At 36.7% G+C, this 19,274-nt stretch overlaps 1 protein-coding gene across 2 annotated transcripts in view; it reads left to right on the top strand.

The window, feature by feature from the left end:
- Positions 1-19,274, top strand: part of SBF2 (SET binding factor 2) — a 472,364-nt gene that overhangs the window by 407,419 nt on the left and 45,671 nt on the right. For both annotated transcript variants that reach the window (XM_007471388.1, XM_007471387.1), the window contains exons 23-28: positions 1,837-1,964; positions 3,344-3,519; positions 5,964-6,109; positions 8,233-8,431; positions 14,049-14,245; positions 16,470-16,610. In XM_007471388.1, the coding sequence (XP_007471450.1) occupies positions 1,837-1,964; positions 3,344-3,519; positions 5,964-6,109; positions 8,233-8,431; positions 14,049-14,245; positions 16,470-16,610 (987 nt within the window). The remainder of the gene's footprint in view (positions 1-1,836; positions 1,965-3,343; positions 3,520-5,963; positions 6,110-8,232; positions 8,432-14,048; positions 14,246-16,469; positions 16,611-19,274) is intronic.

The raw sequence follows: 19,274 nt of genomic DNA, 5'->3' as shown, positions 1-19,274 counted from the left end.
GCAGGAATAGTTGTGCTCTTTTGAAAAAGAGTGAAAAAGAGAGCAAAATTTCTCAATCCTCTCCTGTCCTGTTACTGTAAATAAATTACATTGGTATTTGTAAGCAAGTGTATTTTTAAAACTAAATATCTAGTACTTAAAGCATTTTTTGTACTAAAACCTTTGTGAGCTCAGTGGCCATAAACATATATTTGGGGCATATAAATATATGAGATACTTGGTCATTTAAATTGCTCTAATTTATGTGTTTTAAAGAAATCAAAGCCATATTTAGTGTGAAAGCTTGTATTGGTCTCTTGTTTTTTCCTGACAATTTTTGGGTTAATTTCACATTTTAGGAAAATTATTTTCATCAGAGAAAAGTTTTGTATTTGCCTCTTTTATTTCTCTTTTTAAGTTAATTTAAATTTTAAAATTTCTCCTTTAATGCCACATAGAAATCTGATAATTTGACATGTGTTATATAAGTCATTTAATACATCTTAGAACTTAAATCCTGTGTATGTCTTGATTTTGTTTAGGCTCTACGTATGAGTCTAATATAAGAGAATTTTCCAGGTTAGGAATTCAGAAGTTCAGGGACTGAGGAATTCTGATAATAATAAGTAGATTACTTAATATATGGGCTCTTAAGTCAGATAAACCTAGTTCAAATCTCACCCCCTTTGGCTTACTAGCTGAGGGGCCTTGCCCATTGCTCCTCCTTTCTGTTACTTGTACCACTGCCTGAAATGCCCACCCTTTCCCCCTCTGCAGATCCAAACCTACATTCTCAACGCTCACCTTCTCTCTCACTTCTTCCAGGAATCAGTCTCTAGCCATCTAGCGTGCAGAAGTCTTCTCCGCTTCTGAAATATTTAAAGCCATGTTCCCTCAAACATAGGAGCTCACTGCATGTTGTTGTGTTCTGTATTCTGCGTGTGACTTTCCTCCCCTGTGGGGAGCTGTGAGCTCTCCAAGGGAAGCTTCATGTGGGCTACTTCTTTTCTAGATGCTCGTCTTCATACCCTCAGGTAGTTGATAAATAATTATTTGTATTTTCCCTTTCTTGCTTTAATATTTAAACTCCTGAAAATCTTGGGCCTAAGCCCAATCATATATCTTCTGAAGGCACATATACATAGTATAGCACCTTTATACAGAAACAAACTTTAACAATCTTTTCTCTTTTGCTTTATTATTACATTAAATATGATAAATGTCTTTTCAATATTTGAAGATACTTCTTTTCTTCTGTATAAAACCTACCCTTCCTATAAGATACCTTAAACCAGATGATCTTGTGTGGCACATAACAGGCTGGGGAACTAGAATGAAGACTGGCAGGCTGGGACAGTTCCTTCATTCCGGGAAAGGATTGTTTCTCAGGAATGAATTGCCATGCAACAAAATTAATGAATGCGATTCTAGAGTCGTGGCACTTTCTCTCACTGCATTCCTGGACATTGTCCTCTCCAGACACATTTCTCTGGCAGAGGCTGGTGAAATGAGCGCAGAGACTCTAGAAAAGAGCTCTAGAAAAGGGCTTCCCTGGTGGCGCGGTGGTTAAGAATCCGCCTGCCAATGCAGGGGACACAGGTTCGAGCCCTGGTCCGGGAAGATCCCACATGCCACAGGGCAGCTAAGCCTGTGAGCCACAACTACTGAGCCCACACACCACAACTACTGAAGCCCGCGTGCCTAGAGCCTGTGCTCCGCAACAAGAGAAGCCACCGCAATGAGAAGCCCGCGTGCAGCAACGAAGACCCAATGCAGCCAAAAATAAATAAATTTATTTTTAAAAAAGAAATGAGCTGTAAAGTGCTGTTGCTTAGTCTGTACCCTGTCTTCCTATAGTTGGTGAGCAGACAGTTGTGCGAAGTTTTCCCATTGCTTCCATCACCAAGGAGAAGAAGATCGCAATGCAGAACCAGCTACAACAGAACATGCAAGAAGGACTGCAGATCACATCAGCGTCTTTTCAGGTATTAAGAAAGGGAGCCATTCGTCTGCTGTTTAAAAGTTTTCTACAAATGATGTCATGGCCACTTTCTTTTGATCATATGGTCAGGAGTTAGAGGATGAGGAGAATTAGAGGGTCTGAGAGGGTAATCTTTGATTGAGTCAACTCTTGAATGGTATTGGATTTAATCCTCCATTTCCTGAGCCCTGCAGTCAACTCAGAGTAGTAACAGATTATCTGTTGATATTCAGTGATCTTAGAAATTCAGACACACACAGTTGACTCTTATTCTGTACCAAGTCATACCTCAGTTTGGGTTTGATAAAGTCTTTAGACAGAAAGCATCTCTTGGGATCTATTTCAGAGGGAAATGCCCTGTGGCTCTTCTGTGGAAAAGGTAGAGCTCTGAGAATTATAGCTAGGTCTAAGGTTCTAAGCAACCCCTGATGAAGCAAAGGTTTTTTCAGGGAGCTCTGAACGTATCAGAACTTGTGAAATTATTGATGCAAACCAGACCCTTGGAAGAGTGATCTTTTCTTAGTTTTCCTTTTTTTTAATAATTCTCGGTCTGTGACATTGTGCTCTTCTCACTCTTCCTGCCTTGTCTCTGACTTCTCAGATTTGCAGGGGTTCCAGTTCTTGCCTCGTTCCTTCCAGGCAAGAAGCCCTCCCTAATACCTCCATATGCTAATTATGTGAAATGTAAGTCTGCTGATCTCTAGGCCCAGACCTTCTCTGGTCACCTGAGAGCACTGACCTCCTAGAGATTTCTTCACTATTCCAACTGCCAAAGGACCCTAAACTAGAATGCTGCATGGGTCTACTGGCTAGGATTCTAGTCAAACTGAATTTTTTCTTCCTAGATTTATAGTATCTCTGGGTAGGAAGAGACCTTCTTAGGTCAAATTCCCTATCTAGAGCCAACAGTTAATAAATGAGAAGGACATGTTTCCTACTCCAGCCACTATAAGTTAATTTCCCTATCCCATCATAGAAAAGATAGTGTTGAATTCCCTGGCTATCCAGTGGTTAGGACTCTGTGCTTTCACTGCCAAGGGCCTGGGTTCATTCCCTGGTCAGGAAACTAAGATTCCACAAGTCGTGTGGCTCAACCAAAAAAAAAAAAGAAATGAAAAGAAATTGAGAAAAGATAGTCTTAAAGAAACTCAACTTCAAGATACACGATTTTCCTTGCCAACTAACCATCTATAACAAGTAAACCTTTCTGAGCCTTTTTTATTTTTGAAATTTTTAAATTTTATTGCATGATATCCAAGGTCCCTTCAACTTCGAAACTCTTGCCATTTAGTAGTATTATTTTTTTTGTTATTTCAGTAATTTGGGGGAAGCTGTCTGGAAATCCTTAATGTTTCTGATATGTTTAATTTCTTTTGTCCCTAGTTGATTAAAGTAGCATTTGATGAAGAAGTGAGTCCAGAAGTAGTAGAGATCTTTAAGAAACAGCTGATGAAGTTTCGTTATCCTCAGTCCATTTTTACCACCTTTGCTTTTGCTGCTGGACAAACTACCCCACAAATAATTTTACCCAAGCAGAAGGAAAAGAACACTTCCTTTCGGTAAGAAGACCGGTTTCTTCATTTCAGCCCTCCCATAGTTGACTGTCAGGAGAAGTGACCTATCTTTTGGGTCAATATGTGACTGTTCTTTTTGTTTGCTGTTTTGTCACACCCATTGAACCAAGCTCAGGAGTTATGGAACAGCAGCATCAATATATGTAACAATCATGTCCATTGCTCATGATGCATTTTTAGAATGTGAAATTCTGTTTTCCCTTTTTCCTGTACTGATCGCTTTCTAACTTCAGTTGTCATTAATATCCAGGCCTAGTAGACAGTTTTGCTCTGGTCTAGAGATGAGAATGTTTATTTTTTCTTTTTTTGTAACTTTTTATTTAGATATAATTTCAAATTTATAGAAAAGTTACAACATAGTACAAAGGATTCCTGTATACCCTTTACCCAGATTCACCAGTTGTTTGTTTTATTCCATTTTCTTTATCATTTTCTCTCTCATATATATTTTTTTCTAAACCATTTGCGTTACATATATAATGCCCCTTTATCCTTAAATACATCAATATACATTTCCTAAGAACAAAGACATTATCTTATATAACCACAGTACAGTAATTACAACCAGGAAATTTAATTGTCATAAAACTTTTACCTAACCCAGATTCCATATTCAAATTTTGCTTATGAGCCTTTACAGCTACTTTTTTTTCTGTCTGGTACAGGATCCAATCCAGGATCAGGCATTGCATTTACTTGTCATATTTCTTTAGTAAGAATCCTTATTTTCTGATGAAAATGTTGAGGAATTCATGTTGAAACTTTTAAATTTCAGTTATTACAAAATAACAATTGCTTTAAAATTCTCTTCAGTTAGTGATAAAATATAAGGCTTAACATTTCAGTCCATTCATCATCAAACACCTGGAATTTGGACATCTGCTAGTACAAATTACATATTAGGGAGTACTCTGCAGATTTTGGAGAAAAGGCCTTCTTTTTGCCTGAAAGTGGGGTAGGTTGGGGATTATAGGTGATTTGAGTCATTTCTAAACTGCATAGCTAGCCAGTTGTACTGTTGTTACCTGGTGAGCAAAAGAGACCACGCATAACCAGATATGAGATGCTGAAGACGTATGAACAGCTTTCTAGGCAATTACAGTGGTGAGCTAAGCATCTTATCTTAGCACTGTGGGGTCAGAGGGGAGCCTATGATATTCATTATCTCAGCCCTCTATGGAAGAAACAAAGCTTTGTATGGTGTTTTATGTTTAGAAACTGTCAGGGTGGGGTTGGTTATATATATCTATAAAATCAAGCTGATTCTGTCAAGCTACAACAGAGATATAGCAATTTTAAATTTTTTAATATCTTAGAATTGTCTTGCATATATAAAACAAAAGATATAGCTCTAGCTGGAAAAAATTCAAAAATCCCATTAAGTTTAAGTTAGACCTGAAGTGATTCACAATAGGCTTAATTTAGGAAATACCAGTATTCTGTGATTTCTAACAACTATGTAAAACATGCTCATAACCCTCAGATTTACACTTCAGATCACTGAAGACAAGAACTGGTAAAACTATTTGACAACAAAAGAATCCTTACCACCTTTCATCGAATGACAAGAAAACACAAAGAGTTCTGTTCTTTGCAATAAAGAAGAACATAATCAAAAACCATCTTACTTGAAACCTTCATCTCAATGTGATTATTCAGGAAATAGGTTCTTTGTTTAATTCTTTGAATTGTAGATATCTATACCCAGAATTTCTATCAGCGAGAAAAAGTAAACCATTTAAATAAATAAAGTACTTTTAGGTCCAAATGACTTAAATCCTAGTTTCTCTTTAATTAAAGCTGACTCTCAAAAGGATACTCAAATTTCTGGTTTCTTATTTTTTCTCCTCTCAAACAGGGGAATGATTTTACTCTTTTCTGTATCTCAGAAGGCTTCTAGTGTCAGAAGGCAGGACACCACACATACACATTTAAAACACTTAAGAGATAAGTAAAGGTGTTGCCAGTTATAATTGTCAAGATCTTAAAGAAAAACTTATGAGTTAGTAGAGAGTTTGAATCAGCAGAGAAGGAGGCAGGCTGGCTTTCCACGGAGGAGGACTTCCGCAAGCATAGTCTATGGGACCTGGTGGGGGGAGTGGCATGGATAACCAGAGTGGGTTAGGGGCATGCTTGACCAAAAAGCCAAACTGAGGAGTTTAGATGGGGAATGATAAGTAGTTTGTGTCCCACTCTAGGTTCTTGCACTTTTTGCCTAAAACAGTGTCCTGATGACAGCAGTGTTTTATGGGAAATTAGTCTGCTGACATATAAAAAGTGATCTAAAGAAAGAGAGGCTTAATGAAGGTCTGGACAATGCCAGTGGCTGTGGGAATAGAGAAGAAACAAGTTGAGCAACATAGGTATCAAAAAATATAAGTGGCATCTTCATATTAAATTGACATTCTCTTTGGTTTTGTGACTTGTAGCACCTTCTCAAAAACAATTGTGAAAGGTGCCAAAAGGGCAGGGAAAATGACGATTGGGCGGCAGTATTTATTGAAGAGGAGGACAGGGACAATTGTGGAAGAGAGAGTGAACCGTCCTGGATGGAATGAAGAGGATGACATATCTGGTATGTGAGAACTTGTTTTTCCTTCATGAATGAACTTTATATCTTTCTTCTTATATGAGTAAGAACAAGAGACTAAGACATAGTTGCACTTAAACCTGACTCTCAGAAACCTAGATCTATCTAATAGGATGGGAGGCACTTACCAGCTTCTCAGAACTGGAAAAAAAAATTTTTTATTTTCCCAATATTCCATTGTTCAGATAAGATTTTGTTAAGTTATATTCCTCCTCTACCAAATCCATAGAGCTGATTGGCCACTGTTATGTGGGTCTCATTAAAGGGAGAAAGAAAGAAACCCCACTACATAGAAAATTTAGGTATAAAGTAGTCCCCCGTACGTTATTGTTATGGAATAAGAATAAGGAAATAAGGGCATTAAATATTCAAAGTTGAAGATTTGAGGTTTTTGGTAAGAACATTGTGGGTGCTCTTTTTTTTTTTTTTTTTTTTCGCTCCGCGGCATGTGGGATCTTCCCGAAACGGGGCACGAACCCGCGTCTCCTGCATCGGCAGGCGGACTCTCAAGCACTGCGCCACCAGGGAAGCCATTGTGGGTGCTCTTAATCAAAATGGGGGCCTAAGATGAAGGCATTCTTAGATGATAAGAAAAAAGTGCCTGCTAAATATTTAAAAGAGCAGAATCTGGGAAGCGGAGATAACTCTCAGTCAGGAAAATAAAGGCAGAAAACTAGCAGCAAAAGTTATTCCTTAACCTAGTGTCAAGTATGCTTATGGAATTAACACTAGAGAGAATTTGGTCTAATAGAGAGGATGCCATTGTACCCTTTTCTTTCTCTGGCTCTTAGATTCAATCAGTGATTACACGACTGCTACTTTTACTCCTACTAATAACAAGAACATTTTAAATATAGAAACCTCACCTTTAGAGAGCTCACTAGCTAAAGGTCTCCATTTCAGTATGTGTATCTACGGGCTTGCCTCTGGGGGCAGTGAAAAGACCATTTATTGGAACCCTGGCTTCTCACAGTCACGTGGAAAGCCATACAAAAACTACTGCTACCCATCACTATTGACTTCTAATTCAAAGATTTTATGATTTCACAGAACAAAAACTTATTCTATGATAGTTATTCCACCAAAAGACCAAATTATATAATGCTCTTCGCTCCTCTGAAGAGGCCAACACAAATAAAACTGATACCTAATGATATATTTGCATTGTGAAGTTCACAAACTAAAGCACAAAGTCTTACAGAGATAAGCTGGGTTTTTTTTTTTTTTCCTTTTAATGGAAGAGAGCCATATCATTCCCTTTGACTTTAGAACTTTGAGTACATTTCCAAAAACTTTGAAAGCTTAATTTGACTTCTCTCACTTTAAAAATAAACAGGGAAGTAAGTAAAGATAGTCTTGAACATGGAAATTTTTTTTTTTTTAGTTAGAACATGCAGTACCAATTAGGAATGTTGTTTTTTTTTAAATCCTCCCTAAAATACTTCATTATTGGGAATTCTTCCAACATCTAAAATCTTAAAGGATTCTGTAACCTGCGATTGCAAAATTGTGAGGGAGTTTCCCATATATACCACATCCTCTGACAAAATATAACTTCTACCAAATACAACTCCTTCATACCTAAGAAGGGTCCTTTCCCACTAGTGAACTTCTGCTTAATCTACAAATTTCTAATAAAAATTTATGCTGTTTGAAGTTAACTGAAACCTGGAATGATGAGTTTGTGTAGTGATCATGTTAGAGATCAGTTTTACTTACAGGTTAGTCTCTCACAAAGTATGAGTGTTTATTCTATAGAGTCCTAAACAGAAATCACTACAGGTGGACATTAATAAGCAAGCCTGACTGAAACAGAAAAATATGGGTAATGAATTCAAAATCAGATTGTTTTTAGAAATTTTGAGTTAATTTCCCTGACACTTTGAGTTAGTTGAGCTCCTGATGTCTTATTTCCTGACTATTACAGTTTTAATTTATGTTTAAGCATAATGATTCCTCAGAGAAGTTACATGATTTAATTTTGGTATACATAGCACCTCTAGCCCTAATATAAACCTCTCTTGGTTAAGGATCCTCCTCAGAAGGAAGTTTTTAATCCTCTACTTTGAGCTATATCATTTCTTCAAAACCTGTTTCTGCCATCACAGTTTCAGATGATAGTGAACTCCCCACAAGTACCACCCTGAAGGCTTCGGAGAAATCTACAATGGAACAGTTAGTGGAAAAAGCTTGTTTCAGAGACTATCAGCGTCTAGGTTTGGGAACCATAAGTAGCAGCTCTTCTCGCTCAAAACCAGAGTACTTTCGAATCACTGCCTCCAACAGGATGTATTCACTCTGCCGGAGGTAAGTCTGTTGGTGGTATCCAAAAAGAGACCTTTCCTTCCTTCCATTTGCATCTTGAATGGGCTATTTGCATCCATAGCACAGAGAGAAAGAGAGATGCTAGAAAACAGGAGCAAGGTGTCCAGGAGTATATGTGTTTAAGGGACACTTTTTATGCAGCATGTGCAAGCATCTCACTGACATTCTCAGAAGTACAGTTATGTCACTGAACAGTGCCTATATTAGATCAGAAAGTGAATGGTAAAAGTTTTTGTCTGCTTTATGAATTTCCCATATTTGTCTTTCTCTTCCCATTTGCCTCTCTTCTAACATGACTGAGATAACTTGAGTAAGAATAGAATTTGCCCAGGCAGAGAGGAGAGATGAAAATCTGCTATAGGTCAGGGGTCTGCAAACTTTTTCTTTAAAGGGCCAAATAGTACATACATATTTTCAGTTTTGCAGGGTATATGTTCACTCATTGCAACTACTCAACTCTGCCACTGAAGCAGCCATAGACGGTACATAAATAAATGGGCACGGCCAGTTTTGGCCCACAGGCTGTAATTTGCTAACCCAAGTGTAGGTAGGGTTTCCTTATGCTGTCTAATTAGAATTTTTTCAGGAGATATTACTTAAAGAATGTAAATGAACACATGTTCTTTTTTCTGTTCTTTTGTCTATTGCTGTTTTATATATCTGTTAAGCCCTATTCCATGCTTTATATCTTTTAAAACTACATTTCTACCATCCACAAGTTTAATCATTTTCATTTCCAGGTAAATTCTATTCTTTGCATTTATAAATTCCTGGTTTGATTAAATACAATAATGCTGTGAAAGTATTTTGTAAGTTGTAAGCCTTGTACATATCTTAGAAAGTTGTCTTAATGTTACTATTAGTTTCAATCCTACTGTTCTCAAAGAACTATAGATATCTCATTTTAAATGACAATTTAAATGTATAGATACCAATGTGAAACTTGAGAAACAAATTGGGAGTATAGTGTGAGATTTGGGACAGATAAAATTTTTGCATTAAGTAGTGAAAGGCTGTGATTTTGTTGAGTATGCAGTAATTTTCCTGATACTCTATCGTTCTAACTATATTCTCTTTGTATATAAGTGTAAGCGAAGGTGTAAGGTGTGATGTCCTACTATTTGAGAAGCTTGCTATCAAAATCATACCTGACAGTGAGAAAACAGACATTATTTATCATTTCAATCTGTCAGAAACAAAATAAAATCTTAACAGACCACTTATTAGAACACTTATTATAAAGAACTTACGGTGATAATAAATAACATAAATCCCTCAAGCTATTAGAAGGAAGGAAATGGAATAATAAAAAATAATCCAAAAGAAGGCAAGAAAGGAGAGAAAAGGAAGTATGGAACAGATGGGACAAATAGAAAGCAAAGAGTAAGATGGTAAATTTAACTTCAAATATATCAGTAATTATGTTACTTATAAATTGATAAATGCTCCAATTAAAAGAAAAAGATAATCAGAATTTTTTAAGCTTTATGCTGCTTTTAAGGGCTTTATCTAATGTACAAGATTACGAAAAGGTTGAAAGTGAACAGAAAGAATACACCATGCAAAACTACCTTTAAAAAAACCTATTGTCACTATATAAATATTAAAGTAGATTTTTAAAGTAAAATTTTACTAGCAATAAAAAAGGATGGTTCATAATGACAAAAGTTTCATTTCATGCAGAATTTATTATAAACAAGTATAGTTTATTACAAGAATACAGAACTGGCTTGACAATTGAAAATTAATCGGCATAGTTCACCACATTAAAAGAATTACGAAGTGTTTTAAGTTCATTGTATACAGAAAAGAATTTTATAAAGTGTAATATATATTTATGATTTTTTACAAAAGAACCCTAAGCAAATTGGAAATACAGGGGAAGCTCCTTAATCTCCTAAGTGTCTAAAAAAATCCTATAGCAAAAATTACTTAATGGTAAACTATTGAAAACTTGTACTCTGAGATCAGGAAGAGAATGCCCACTATCACCACTTCCAGTCAGTGTTGTACTAGAGGTCTTAGGAAGTACAAAAAGACTAGAAAAATAGATAATAAAAGTCAGAAAGATTGAAAAGAAATAAATAAAACTGTATTATTCACAGATGATCTGATTATACACATAGAAAATCTGAAGGAATCAACAGATAAACTTGTTATATTAATAAGTGAATTTAATAAGGTCACTGGTACAAGGTCATTATACAAAAATTAGTCATATATGTACCAAAAACAAATAATTAAAATATGAAATTTTAAATGATGTTATTTTGGTACTACTGATACTACTTAAAGTCGCACTAAAAAACATTAAATACTTAGGAATAAATCTAATACAAGATGAGTAAGACCTCTACATGGAACAGTCAAAACAATATTAAAGATCATTAAAGATACAAATAAATAGATATTTAATGTTCTTGGACTGGAATATTCAATATTCTAAAACTGTGATTTCTCCAGACATTGATATATAGATTCAATGCAGTCCCAATCAAAATCCCAGAAAAATGTTTACAGAAATTGAAAAGATGATTCTAAGAGTACACTAAAATGCAAAAGGCTAGAAGTAGTCAGGATAGTCTTATAGAATAACACTGCAGGATATCAAGACTTTTTATAAAGCTACAGTAATTAAGGCAGTATGGGATGTACACAGGAATAGACAGACCAATAGAGCAAAAGAGGGAATATAGAAATACCTCAACATATAAGAACACTGGGTTTAAGATAAAGATAGCACTTAAGAGCAGTGGATAAAAGATGTTTTTTTTCAATATATGGTGCTGGATATCCATACAAGAAAAAAATTAATTTTGACCTCTACCTTACACTGCATAGACAAAAATCAATTCCCATTGATCTGTATATCCACCCATTTAAGACAGGAAAAACACTATCCAGAAAGTAAAAAATTGATAAATTAAGAAGTCTTATATATCAGAAGACATCATTAAGAGAGTAAAAAGGCAATAACTAATGGCAGAGGATATCCTCTTTTGTGAGGATATCCTGGTGGGCAATAAATATCTGAAAAGATGCTTGTATGGCTGTTAGCATAACTGATGCCATCTTGGGCCCTTACAGTTTCTCCTGTCTTTCGCTGACCCTACCAAGCACTGTACTACGCAGTGAATCACTTCTCTGTCATCAAGAGCTTTGTAGTTAATAGATATTGTTTAATGATCATTAGGACCAGGTAGCCTCTATGCTCTGTTAGTCCCCAGACAATGATGAAAACCTTCCCTTAAGTATTCCCAGTACCCATGAGACTAGTTACCTATTCATATCTCTTAACTTGAGAATGCACATCCTGTTTCTAAGCACCTACCCCCATACCTTAGGTTAACTATAAAATTGTCCCAGTGGCCCCTCAGTGGCTTGGAGTGCAGTTGAGAATGTTTCCTCATCATTATTCACCCGATCTAGATCCCACCCTATGAGTTAGTTACCCTGTAATAAACTGATCCATTAATTATATGGAGCTGCCTGTCTGATTTTTTAGTCTCAAGATGCCTTCTCAGTTTGGTGGGTACTTTTGGTTCCCTCCATCCTCCAACAATGCTCAACCTATTAGTCTTCAGATAAATACAAATTAAAGTCCCAGTGAGACTGCTTTATACCTGCAAAAATGGCTAAAATTTAAAAGACCATCAATACAAAATGCTAGTAAAAATGTTGAGCAAGTAGAACTCTTTATTGCTGGTGTGACTGTAAATTGGTTAAAGAGCTTTAGAAAGCTGTCTGGCAGCATCTACTAAACCTCTAGACATGTATTGAACAGTGCACAATCTGTCATGTATCTGTTGGAAATTCTACTCCATCTAGGAATGCATATGTTCTCCCAAAAGACAACTGCAAGAATGTTCATGGCAACATGTTTCTTACATAGTCAAAAACTAGAAACTACTCAAAATCAACAATAGAAGAATAGATAAATAGTATAATCACATAGTGGGCTACTATATAGCAATGAAAATGAACAGACTACACAGTTATATGCAAAGGCATGGATGGGTCTCATAAACATACTGTTGATCAGAAGAAGCCAGACACAAAAAAATAAATTCTATTCGTTCCTTTTTTGTTCAAAAAACAGGCAAAACTCATCCATGTTGTTAGCAGTCAAGGATAGTGATAATCTTTGAGGAGGAAGAGGGAGAAATAGTGATTGGGAGGTGACACAGGGGATGCTGGTTATGGTCCATTTCTTGACCTAGGTGCTAGTGATATGGATTTCTAAAAAGAAATAGAGGGCCCTAAATAATGGAACTGCTTTTCAAGTCTTCTTGAATGATTATGTCTATAGCTAGGTCTCTTTATCAGTTTGTGGTATTAGAAGAATACAGCCTGTAACTTCCTGAAGCATGGAAGTACTAGGTTTTCAGAATACTTCCAAGGTATCTCTGGTTAAGTATTAATGTCACTGATTTGTGCACGGAAAATGGCTAACATGTTAAATTTCATGTTAGGTATATTTTACCACAATAAAAAAAGTCACAAAAAAAGACATGGATTAGAGGTTAGGAGGTTATTAATATGAAATCTCTTTGGTATAATATTTCTAATTAAACTAAAGGAAAGAAATGCTCTGAAAGCTGCCTGTCTTCTAGTACTTAGTAATCTTTAAAAACAAGGTCTCTTGTCTGTTTTTCATTTTCCCAGCATCATATCCTGTAACTTTATGAGCTAATCTTTCTTTTTAATTATCAACATGTAGTGTTAATAAAATATTTAAACGTACTTGACATTTGAACGAATTGTTTTCATACCAGAGATCATTTGGTTTTGATTTTTAATCCTTTCACCATCTCTGGCAGTCTAAATATTAGTGTACTCTATTCTCTGTTGTCATTTCAGTAATCCAATGAGTTGACAGTTTGATTTGTCATTCTCATAAAGTTGACACTAATACATTAATCTTGGGACTTCCCTGGTGGCTCAGTGGTTAAGAATCCGCCTGCCAGTGCAGGAGACACGGGTCCGATCCCTGGTCCGGAAAGATCCCACATGCCGCAGATCAGCTAAGCCCGTGAGCCACCACTACTGAAGCCTGTGCGTCTAGAGTCCATGCTCTGCAACAAGAGAAGCCACTGCAATGAGAAGCCCGCACACAGCAACGAAGACACAACATAGCCATAAATTAATTAATTAATTTTTAAAAATACATTAATCATGCAATCTTTATTTCAAGTCATGTATAAGACAAGGGAAATCATGTTTAACAGAAGGCTTTTTAATAATTCTTTGTAACGTTTTCATTTTCTAAGCTTGTCCCTCAGCAAAAGGCTGCAGTATCACTGAAGGAGGCTTATTAAAAATAATAATAATAATAATACAGATTAGTGGATGAGTTAGCTGTCTTCACCATCTAGGCCTTTTCTTCTCAACCCCTAAAGAACTGAGTTGAAACTTTGTTTCATGTTTGAAATATATGTCTTACCACTCCACCAATATGTTTGAGTCTTAGAAAATTACTATGATATTATGATATTCATGTTCTTATATTCTCTTTCTCTCCATTTCTTTTTTCTTCTCCTCTCCCCACCCCTCCTCGCCCATCCAAATTATTCTCTTTCTCCCTTCCATGTCCCTAAAGCTATCCTGGCCTTTTAGTTGTACCTCAAGCTGTACAGGACAGTAGTTTACCAAGAGTAGCCCGCTGCTATCGACACAATCGCCTGCCTGTTGTATGTTGGAAGAACTCAAGAAGCAGTACCCTGCTTCTGCGATCTGGAGGATTCCATGGGAAGGGAGTAGTTGGCCTTTTTAAATCTCAGAACTCCCCTCAGGCAGGTAAGCAGCTCTCTTACAGCAGTATTCTGATCCTTCCACTTCAGAGTATTCCAAAAAATGAAGGAAGTAAAATCTGGGAATGCCAGTTGTGCCCTTTCATCGAGCCTCTCACACATAGCCTTTTCCACTGTGCTATATACATGTACAGCTTAAGAACTAGACTTGACAATGTGGGGCTCCACCTTGAATTTGCCATCTTGCTTAATATGTCTTTATATTTAGATTTTAATAGAAATTAACATAATGAAGTCTTTGGTTCTAGGCTGTTTTCACTTCACAAACCAGAGTATCCACAGATGGAAACAGATTACATATACTAATCATTTTCTTTTCTTCTGGGAAGCATTCACATATATTTAACAGCTTCAGAAGCAAATAGGGATTCTGTCCCATGTAGTATAAAATATCCTATCTCATTCCTACACAAGTCACACACACACACACACACACACACACACACACACACACACACACACACACACACACACACACACACACACGAGGGCAAACTAATGACCAAAATGCTGCTTTAGGAGCTCTCAAGCAGAGAGGTTTTCAGGAAGCCAGAGGCTGGCCAACTTAAAAAAGATATACTAAGTGCACTGCCCCTTTTTCTGAGGATATTTTTGAGCACCATGTCTGAGGTCTGAAGTCAGTCAGGAGCTATATTTTGCTAATCTTTCTCATAACTTCTAGCTTAAACTAGATGCTCAATAAAATTAAACAAGGACCGCTAAGATATCAGATCCAGTTTAGGGATGGCTGCTGCATTCTTTCCTCTTTGGAAATGAACTCACTCAAGTTCAGTGGTTCAGTAGGTAGAACCATGTGCTTTTTGATATCTCTTCTTTATTCTTATCTGTTCCTTCCTGAAAGTTAAAAGTTGGCCAGTACGTCTTTGATCATTCAGTTGACTGAGGGCATGACACATACCATGCTGTATTATTATTGTTGTTGTTGTTATTGTTATTATTTCACCTGGCATTTTTGTGTAATTGAAGGCAGTTGGCTTTTAACTTTTTCTGCCCAGAGGAATCCTCCCAAGCCACATAATGGGTATAATAGAACACAGCATATGTAGGTTATATAAAGTGAGAGAATCATTTCAGCATTAATGCATTAATGAGCATATCACTAAGCATTAATGAGCATATCACTGAACTTTTCGTTAGAAAAATTGAAATTGTTTTATTCCACTGGTTTCTTATTTTTCAACATAAATTTACTATATTTCACATTTTTGAGCTCACACATTTGCTCACATTTTAGTATCTTTGAAATTGGAATGCAACTTACAATTCATGTAATCAGAAATAATTGTGTCATGGTTTAAATGGCAGAGTTTTTTAGTCTTAGTACATAAAATTGTGGTGTATCTTATAACTGATGACATTTTAGACTTTATAAAATATGATGGCACCTTAAAGTTGATAAAATACAATAATATAGTAATGCTAATTATTTATTTCCTATTCACCTTGTAAGAAAATTTGTTAATATCTATTGTCTTTCCAGTGAATCCCTCCTGATGCCACTTTAAAGTGCCTGGGCCAATTTCAGTGATTCTGTTTTACTCCACACAAGCCAGGCTCAGACTCCCTCCAACCCAGAATTGCTCTGACAGTTGTTTCCATCTGTGCATACTTTTTGATCCTCTTTCAGAAGGACCAGGAAATTGAGCAGCAGCTGCTCTTGTCTTCTCATCTTCCTCCTCTCTTCCCACAACAACCCTCTACAAGTTCATATCCCCTAGGCCTATGTGACAGAATTGGAATAAAATTACTGGTACTGGGATATTCTCACCTCTGCCCATTCTGGGATGCTGAGGGAAACTGCTCCATCCTCTGCTCCCGAACAGTGGCATGGACAGAGTGGTTGGGGGAGATCATCAAGGGCATGTTGTCTTTTATGAATCTTTATTTTGAGTTGATTGGTTGATGAGAAACTGCACCTGTGCTTGGAAGGACCGGCTGTATGCTGGTTTTCCAGACCTGGGCTCTTTCTGGGAGGATGACGAGGCAATCAAGAAGTAGGTGTGGTGAAACCAATATCATAGGAGGATTAGCCATTTAATAGTTTGGAGCTTTAAGTGGGGCTGGTTTCTATATTTGGGTACGGTAACTTGAAGACTATATATAGAAAGAATAAGCGTATGTATATAGAGAGAGCCTGTTTTATTAACATAGATACAGTTTGTTTTATTTAGTATCTTTTCCTTTTACAGCTCCTACCTCCTCTTTAGAATCTTCCAGTAGCATAGAACAAGAAAAGTACTTGCAAGCCTTACTGAGTGCAGTTTCTGTCCATCAGAAACTCAGTGGCAATAACACCCTTACTGTCAGGCCAGCACTTGCTCTGTCTCCAGGTAAGATTTAATAATATTTTTCTTCTTGACAACTGTGAAAGGTCATATTCATTCCTAGGGTTAGTCTCTTTAGTTATTTGCATTGTTCCTTCAACATGACCCCTTAATGTTTTACCTTGTGGGGCTATAACTTTATTTTATTTAGACATCAGGGTACCACTATTAATTTCTAGTAAATAGTAACCAAATTTAGAGATTTAATTATTTCCTTTTTAAAAGAGTAATAGGAGAGGTGGTGGAAAACATAAAGTCATGTGGGGTTTTTTTTTTTCCTGAAATCTGTTTTACATAGACTTTAAAATATTACAGAGTTGAATGTGTAAGTTGAACATCTGTTTATTAAATGTATATTTATTAAAATCATCATGTATAACTTTGAAATTCCTGAAATTTCTGCAGCCTTTTATGATTTGCAGTACAGTTTGTTTTCACTAGATTTGGATGAAGCCATTAAGACTTGTACTAATATTCTGTTTCAGTTATCATGTGATGGAACCCCAAAGGGTTCATGTAGAGGTAACCCTAATGTGTTAGACACAGGAGCATGTGACTTGAGAAGTTGGTCTCCTTGGCTTAATCAGCTATTTGAATAGCTCAACATAAGCAGAAAGTGGCTTTTCTTGTAAAGTAACACCATGCATGCCTTGTTTCATTTATCATTAAATTCTCTGATTGCACTTGCCAAACCTAACTCTCTATAATCTTGCAGATGTGTGTATCTCTGAGGAAATAGTAACAGTGCCTTGTTATCTCTATTAAAGCTTTGGGTACTTAAAAAGTACAATGTTTGGCAGCAATTAGACATGCTACACATGAAGATAACTTTTTGTCATTTGAGTAATGTTAACCCGAACGACATGGTTTTTGTTCTTCTTTTTGGCTGACTTTAGGGACTGAAAGGAGGACTTCAAGAATGTCCACTGTGCTTAAGCAGGTAGTGCCAGGACATTTGGATGTAAACCCATCCAATAGCTTTGCTCGAGGAGGTTAGTAAGATTGATTTTATAACTGAGCACTGATACAACTTTAAAAGCAGAAAACTTTTTTCTAGATAGTGATACTGCAAATCAACTAATTATGGTTAAATTTGTTTTTAATTACCCTTTTCTAAACGAATGATCAAATTTATTACTAGCATGGTGACAGATGAGTTTAGCCTCGTGGGACAAGAGGTATAATAATTGCTGAAATCTTAACATACTGATGAGTTTGGAAGCACTGGGAGGGGAGGGGAACATATCTAAATGGTGACTCAGCTCTGGCAGCATTCCATGATGCTTCAAGTTTGCAGTGTAGAAAGACTGAGCACAGAAGCATAAACAGTTAGGGAGACATGATTCCAGACTCAAAGGCTGTGCCTCCAATGCCTGTTATTTTTACTCCTGTTCTCTGAAGTGCTAGTTTGAGGAGTAAGAGACAGTGGTTCAGAATCAACATAAAGACTCTATTTTACAAAATTCACTTTTTTTCCTTTTGAAAACCAAGATTACTATGCATATCTCCTGGCAGCCATATTGATTCTTTAGATACTTTTTTTCCTACCTCATCAGAACTTTCTATGATGGCAGAATTTCCTAAGAGCTTTCACCCTTCTTCAGGTATCTTCCTAATCAGGCCTTAAGGTCATTGTATTAGTTTGCTAGGGCTACTGTAACAAAGTGCCACAAACTGTGTGGCTTAAACAACCATTTGTCTCACAATTCTGGAGGCTAGAAGTCCAAAACGAAGGTGTTGTCAGGGTTGGCTCCCTCGGGGGGCCGTGAGACATAATCTGTTCCATGCCTTTCCCCTAGCTTCTGGTGGTTTGCTGGCAATTTTTGGCATTCCTTAGCTTGTAGAAGCATCAGCCATATCTCTGCCTTCATCTTTACATGACATTTTCCCTGTGCATCTGTCTCCACATTTCCCCTTTCATAAGGACACCAATCATGCTGAATTAGGGGTCCACCCCACTCCAGTGTGACCTCATCTAATTATGTCTGCAATGACCCTATCTCCAAATAAGGTCACATTTTCTGAGGTACTAGGGGTTAGGACTACATCATAAGAAATTTGACAGGGGGTAGGGACACAGTTAAACCCGTAACAGTCATATGTAACTTTTTCCGGAACTTTAAAAATACTATGGTTTTAAAGTTTAAGATACAAACTTCATTCTTTTCATCATTTCTTTCTTGGTGAATCTGAACTAAAAGATAGTACAGTGACTTTCTCCTAAGGTCTCTGGTATTTTTGTTGCCAAGAACTCCTGTCAGAATTTGGTTTGACGTTGCAGTTCTCCTTATTGCTTTATTTGCCATCTGAAAGCTTATATTAGCAGGCACGTCAGAAACTTTTCCCTTTAACTTTTAGTAGGATGCAACTTCTGGCATATGTCTGGTTAGTTGAAGTCTTCCCATCCCCACCCTGCTCTTGAGTTTTGCCTTTGTAAACTTCATCAACAACATGTTATCTATTCCTCCATTGGGCCAGGTGAACCTGAAATATAAATTTTAGGTACAAAACTGTCTCTCCTTCTGTGTTGGTACCTAAGGCACAAGGATATTCACCAATCTGTTTCAACTACATTATCTTTGCTTCTTTTATGTTGGCCTCAGACTCATGGCTTTTTATACAAGGGAATCCCCACTAGTAGTTACATTCTAGTCATGAGTCCATTCTTTG

This window comes from Lipotes vexillifer, unplaced genomic scaffold (assembly GCF_000442215.2).
Source record: "Lipotes vexillifer unplaced genomic scaffold, Lipotes_vexillifer_v1.1 scaffold6, whole genome shotgun sequence".
Taxonomy (NCBI): domain Eukaryota; kingdom Metazoa; phylum Chordata; class Mammalia; order Artiodactyla; family Lipotidae; genus Lipotes; species Lipotes vexillifer.
The sequence above is the reverse complement of the archived record's forward strand: the minus strand, read 5'-3'. Positions and strand labels throughout refer to the sequence as shown.